Raw genomic sequence first — 6725 nt, forward strand, 5'->3', positions numbered from 1 at the left:
GAGGTTCCCTTTTTCTCTGGAAAAGGAAGTTACCTGTGTCCGGTTTCTCTCTCTATCCCAGCAGATGGTGGGATGGTGAATGAGGTGGAGAATCCTCAGCAAGACGACGCTGAGCAAGTAGAAGCACATGGGACGTTATCGGAAGGATCCAAAGGGAATGTTTCCTGGAGTTGTGCAGAGGCAAACGCCTGTGAGAGTCAGCACAGACCAGAGAAAAAGTTCAGTAGAGGCTCAGACCTTATTAGATATGAGAGACTCAACGCAGGAGGAGCACCCTACATCTGCCTGGAGTGTGGGAAAACCTTCAGACATAACTCAGTCTTTATCATCCATCAGAGAGTCCACACCGGAGAGAGACCGTACACATGCCCCGAGTGTGGGAAAAGCTTCAGTCGCAGCTCAAACCTTATCACACATCACAGAATCCACACTGGGGAGAAACCCTTCACTTGCCATGAGTGTGGGAAAAGCTTCAGTCGGAGCTCAGAGCTTATGATACATAGGAGGATCCACACAGGAGAAAGACCCTACACTTGCTGTGAGTGTGAGAAAAGCTTCATTCGGAGCTCAGAGCTTAATAAGCACCAGAGAATCCACACAGGGGAGAGACCCTACAGATGTACTGAGTGTGGGAAAGACTTCATTTATAGCTCACAGCTTGTCACACATCGGAGAATCCACACTGGAGAGAGGCCCTACTCATGCCGTGAGTGCGGGAAAGGCTTCACTTCTAGCTCACAGCTTGTCTCGCATCAGAGAATCCACACAGGAGAGAAACCTTATTCATGCCCTGAGTGCGGGAGAAGCTTCAGTTCCAAATCACAGCTTGTCTCACATCGGAGAATCCACACAGGAGAGAGGTCGTATTCATGCCCTGAGTGCGGGAAAAGCTTCAGTCATAGTTCACAGCTTATCACGCATCAGAGAACCCACACGGGAGAGAAACCGTACACATGTCCTGAGTGTGGGAAAAGCTTCAGTCGGAGCTCAAACCTTATCATGCATCATAGAAGTCACACGGGAGAGAAACCCTACACGTGCCTTGAGTGTGGGAAAAGCTTCAGTCGGAGCTCAGAGCTGATCAGACATCAGAGAATCCACACGGGAGAGAGACCTTACCCGTGCCCAGAGTGCGGGAAAAGTTTCACTCGGAGCTCAGATCTTAGTAAGCACCAGAGAATCCACACTGGAGAGAGACCCTACAGATGCCCCGAGTGCGGGAAAGGCTTCCGGTACAGCTCACATCTTGTCTCACATCGGAGAGTCCACACAGGAGAGCGACCCTACTCATGCCCAGAGTGTGGGAAAAGCTTCACTGATAGTTCACAGATGATCACGCATCAGAGAAGCCACACGGGGGAGACCCCCTACACATGCTCCGAGTGCGGGAAAAGCTTCAGTTGGCACTCAAACCTGATCACACATCAGAGAATCCATACGGGAGAGAAACCGTACACATGTCCTGAGTGTGGAAAAAGCTTCAATCGGCGATCGAACCTTGCCGCACATCACAGAATCCACACAGGGGAAACACCCTATAGCTGCCCGGAGTGTGGGAAAAGCTTCAATCGGAGCTCAGAGCTCATCATACATCAGAGAATCCACACCGGAGAGAGACCCTACACTTGCCATGAGTGCGGGAAAAGCTTCATTCGGAGCTCAGAGCTTATCATACATCAGAGAATCCACACCGGAGAGAGACCCTACAGGTGCCCTCAGTGCGGGAAAGGCTTCAGTTATAGCTCACAGCTTGTCTCACACCAGAGAGTCCACACAGGAGAGAAGCCCTAGTCATGCCCTGTGTGTGGGAAAGGCTTCAGTCATAGTTCACAGATTATCACACATCAGAGAGTCCACACAGCTGAGTAACACTATACTTGTATTCAGTCGGGCTGCCGCCTTCTACCTTTTGCAGTTCACCTTTCTTTGGGGTGAATCCTGCAATCCTTTGTATCAACTCCTTTGGCTTATGAGTTATGGGAGTGTGTCCCCCTCCTGGCAGAAATGTCCATCAGTCCGAGTTGGGAGAGAGAGGGTTGACTCATCTAGCTACATCTGTCTCCACCAGAACTGTACTTTGAGTGGGCCATGTCTATGCTACCACTTATGTCAGCAAAACTTGTGTTGCTCAGGGGTGTGAAAAAAAACCACTCCTGAGTAACTTAAGTTTTGCTGGCATATTTGGAAGTGTGCACAGCGCTATGTCAGTGGGAGAGCTTCTCCTGCCCACATAGCTACCACTGCTAGTTGCGGGTAGTTTAATTATGTCGACAGGGGAAGCTCTCTCCCGCCAGCATAGAGCGACTACACAAGAGATCTTACACCAGCGCGGCTGCATCAGTACAGCTGTGCCGCTGTAAGGTCTCTAATGTAGACACGGCCTAAGTTGCTCAAATCAGCTATCTGGGTGTAAAAACACAACTATCTTTTCAGGGCGGACATAACCCAGGTGCGGTGGTTGTGGTTAGCTTTCCCCTTGTGCTGACCTGATCTCCATCACTCTTCCTAGTCTGGATAAACCCTGAGCATCACATTGCAAAGTGAATGTTAGTCATCGTATTTCGTGGTTGGGAAGAGATTCTTATTCCCAGTTGTTCTGACATTGTTTGTGGTTGTGCTGAATAGCAGGCAGTTTTTCTACCAGTTTTCTTATTTAGAATATAGTGAGATGTAACAAAAAGATAGGAGGAAAGGTAGAAAAAAAGGATCATTTCAGCATCTGTGCTATCCAGAGGAGATGGTATGAGTCAGAGGGATTCCTTTCCAATCACCATCATGAATCTCCCGTTACTCCAACAGCATTGGCTTCTAAGTGAGCCACAATAGCTTCTCCTCCCATGTTCTATCCCTCCAGCTCCCAAAGTGTCACATGAAGCAGTGTTCTCAGCTCTCTATGCTTAGGTATCAGGCTTTGATCCTAAATCAGTCTCGTTGGGGCTGGAAATGAGTGTCATAGACCTAGAGGGGGAATTTGAAAGGATCCCAAACAGATGAACCTTTCTGTGCTTTAATCCCTGTTTCTGTCTTTTAGCAAAGTTGGTTTTAGGATTTTTCCAGCTGAGCTGGGATTGTTTCCAGATGGGAAGGTTGGCTGATTTTCCCCATTATGATGATGGTAAAACCTTTGTAACTAGCATGACTGAATAGTAATGAGGTGATGCTGAGTGAAGAAGGTTTGAATGGATCAGAGGACAGTGCAGTAGGAAAACCTGTTCTAATTTGGCATCATGAGCTGTAAGATGCCCTGGAATTTCATTTTATATGATACTTATTTGCTTATGTGTTGCGGGTTTTTCTCTCTTTCCTGAGGGGATTTGATAACATAACTGTATATTAGTTTTTATGATAGGATGAAGTTCAGTTTTTTGGTGGAGTTTTAGACAAATTACCATTTACTAAAACAATAATTTATTTTTGTGTCTGTCTTTTTTCCACTCCTCCGTTATGACATGGAGGAAGTTCAAGAGCAATTCAGTCGTCAGGAGCGAATACTCAAAGCTATTGGATGTGCTATCAGAGAAACAGTCGCATTTTTAAAATTCTACATTTGACTAAGGAATGGAATTGAACAACACTGTGATCATATAGTTTGGGTTAATATTGTCTCAGATGATTCGAGGACAATATTCCACAGTAAGTGACTCAGAACTAAGCAAAATGCCCATGTATTTGGGTCGCAAGAGAGTTGTGGCCCAGGCCTACCAGGAGGTTACTTCTGAAGATTTCTCTTTCCTAATCAAGTGCACATTGCGTATTATTTCAGAACACAGTTCCTATCTATGCAGAGATGGAGAAAATGGAAGTGGCATTTTTGCTGAGTTTACACCTTGTAGATGCTGCAAATTTGTATAAAATATCCGTTGTGAGTGTGAGTTAGCTGCAGCAGTAGATCTATTTTTAATAGATACCTCACCTTTGGTAACTTACACGGCTTGTGAACCAGGCCCATATCTGTGGCACCAGATTAAATAAATAAACTGGGCATGCTTCTTTGGGGAAGTGATTCCTCACTCTATGACTACTGAGATTTTCTGTGATGTAGTAAAGGATTCTACGCCAGAGAAGTAAAGCTTACCCTGACCATGGCCAAGAATTAGACTAGAGCTCAAGTAGAAATAATAGGCACCCAGTGGTTGATTTTTACCCCAGAGATGGAAACTAGGGTAACCTTAGGCTCAGGTAAACTATCTATGTTTAGAACACTACCTCCTAGTCCAGTGGCAGTGATTATGGTTCAAACGATGCTGTGGTAAGATATGGGGGAGTTGTCCTTTACCATTTGGATCCAAAGTTTTATGAGCCAAAGAAAGAAACAGTTGATGCCTTCAGAGGACAGTCCTTCCCTATGGATCCCAATCTGGCTGCCTTGTTGGAGAAGAAGCACTTCCATGCTGTGCAAGTGATGAGAAAACAATGAGGGAATAAATGTCAGACTCCCAAGCTCAGACTGCAGGAATGACGAATGTTGCGTCCTGATTCTGTGGATCTGTCTCTCAGTTTTGCTCATGTGTCTCATGAATTTGCGTCGCTTCTCCACCTCCTGCTACTTTGAAAGATTAAAATTGTGAAAATAGCATACACGTGGTTTTTCCTCATGGTGAGAACACATTTGAGATGACTTCCACCAACACTTATGTCTGAAGCCCCTGAGATAAATGAGCTCCCAGAAATAGAAGGCACCTATGTTAGTACAAAACACAACTTGATGGAAAAGGAGATTAAGAGAAAACTAACCCCTATGGTAAAATTGTGTAGCCTTCAAATATGTTACCAGTGAAAATGGAATTAAACATAAAGTTTATTGCAGAATAAGAGACTGATTATGTAATAACCTGAACTACTTTGTAACACTGAAAGTTTTCTGGGTTCAGAACAGAATTAGATAAGTTTATGTAGTATTGGTCCATCAATGACTATTAGCCAAGATGGCTAAGCCTTTGACAGCCAGATGCTAGGAATGAATGACACAGAATGGATCACTCGCTATTTCATGTGTTCATTCCCCCGAAGCACCTGGCATTGGCCACTGTCAGAAGACAGGATACTGGGCTAGATGAACCATTGGTCTAACCCAGTATGGCCGTTCTTATGTTTCTTTCCCCGGCCTCCCCCAGGTGGTATATGAAAGGTGACTGCTCCTGTACAGTTTATTTGATGTAATTTACTCTCTTTGGACTAAGGAGTTCTAAATTAAACCCTCACTCAAAAGGGGCTGGTATATGGCAGTATGTAGGAGAAATAGTGTATATCAAAATAAAGACCTAGTATAGACTTTAATTATTTCTATTTCAAATGGATTTTTGATAAGCTTTTAAAATAATGTTTCTGTTGAGAAAAATTTATGTAACCGTTTACCCAGTTATACTGTAACAGCCGCTGAGATCTCCAGTTCTCTTGTTTGCAAACAGCATCTTGTTTGATGTCCCATCTGTCAGGAGGTGTCTTAATTTAAATTGGTGATGGGTCCGAGATAGTAGCTTTTCTGATTTTTTTAAGTTTTGGGGTTTTTGCAACCAGTTTTTTGATGGGTGCTATGGCCCTTTTCAGTTTGAGGAGGCCAGCTCTTAGAGCACGTCCATTTAACCGTCAGACTAGGCTGTGGAAACCTTCAGAACTTTTGTTTCTGATAACTTTGGGGTCCTCACATCCATGCTGCATGTGGTTTGCTACAATGAATACTTTAAGGAAACTTCTAGGTGAAGTGAGACTTTACCAAAGTGACTTTGGTCCAAAGTGTTCCTCGTTTCAACTGGCTCAGGACACATTGTGTGTATCCAAGGAGTTTTCACACCTGATTTGCCTGGAGACTTCAGGGAATCACTGCGAAGTGAGGTATGGTGGAATCATCAATTTTAAAGATCAAAATAAAGGTAAAAGTCCTTTACCTTTGATGTCAACAAGCTGTCTAACAGAGACTGATATTCCATGACCCCAAGACTGATCCCCTCTGGGGAAGGAAGTCACTTCATCAATAGGCTATGACAGCCTGGACTAGTCTGCCTGTACTTAAAATAGCACACTAGGCTGGCATGCTGGTCCAGCTATGCCATTGCCTGGTTCCTTCACTGCAGCTACACCTCTACTCCACTCCCTTGGCATTCTAGTAACCATGGGTGGCAGGTTATATCTGTGTACGGTGCCCGGGCTCCAGGAATATTCAGGGCCGGGGGCCCTGCTCCAGCAATAGTTGGAGCTGGGTCTCTCCCCAGGCCCTGCCTGGATCAGGCCCCAGCCCCGCTCCCCTACGCATCTCCCCCCCGCTGTGTCCCTGCCCGGATGTTGAAATGCCCATAGTGGTCCTGGGAGACCCGGCATACCCCTTAATGCCATGGCTCCCAAAACTGTACACAGGAAGCCCGGATAGCAGTAAGCAGCGTTTCAACAGCAGGCTCAGTGCGGGATGACCATGGAATGTGCATTTAGAAGATTAACTGCATGCTGGCGATGCCTTTATGGCAGGTTACACCTCAGTGAGGAAAATATTCCCATGGTCATAGCCGTCTGTTCTATGTTGCACAATATTTGTGAAGGTAGGGGGGAAAAGTTTGCTCGGGGTGCAGTGCGGAGGCAGATGGCCTGGCTGCTGATTTGGAGTGGCCAGATCCCAGGGCTGTTAAAGGGGCACAACCAGGGACAATTCACATCAGGGAGGCTTTGAGGCAACACTTTGAAAATGAGAAGCAGTAATGTATATTACCGGGCTCGGGACTGCAGTGGTTAATGAA

General features: G+C 45.6%; 1 protein-coding gene across 1 annotated transcript in view; it reads left to right on the forward strand.

Annotated features, from left to right (window-relative positions):
* The window catches only part of LOC120381425 (zinc finger protein 420-like), a 30408-nt gene extending 24269 nt beyond the window's left edge, over positions 1 to 6139 (forward strand). The window contains exon 5 of the mRNA XM_039499615.1: positions 26 to 6139. Within this exon, the coding sequence (XP_039355549.1) occupies positions 26 to 1791 (1766 nt within the window). The 3' untranslated portion in view covers positions 1792 to 6139. The remainder of the gene's footprint in view (positions 1 to 25) is intronic.
* The last annotated feature ends 586 nt before the right edge of the window (positions 6140 to 6725 follow it).

The sequence above is a fragment of the Mauremys reevesii genome, linkage group 14 (genome assembly GCF_016161935.1).
Source record: "Mauremys reevesii isolate NIE-2019 linkage group 14, ASM1616193v1, whole genome shotgun sequence".
Taxonomy (NCBI): Eukaryota; Metazoa; Chordata; order Testudines; family Geoemydidae; genus Mauremys; species Mauremys reevesii.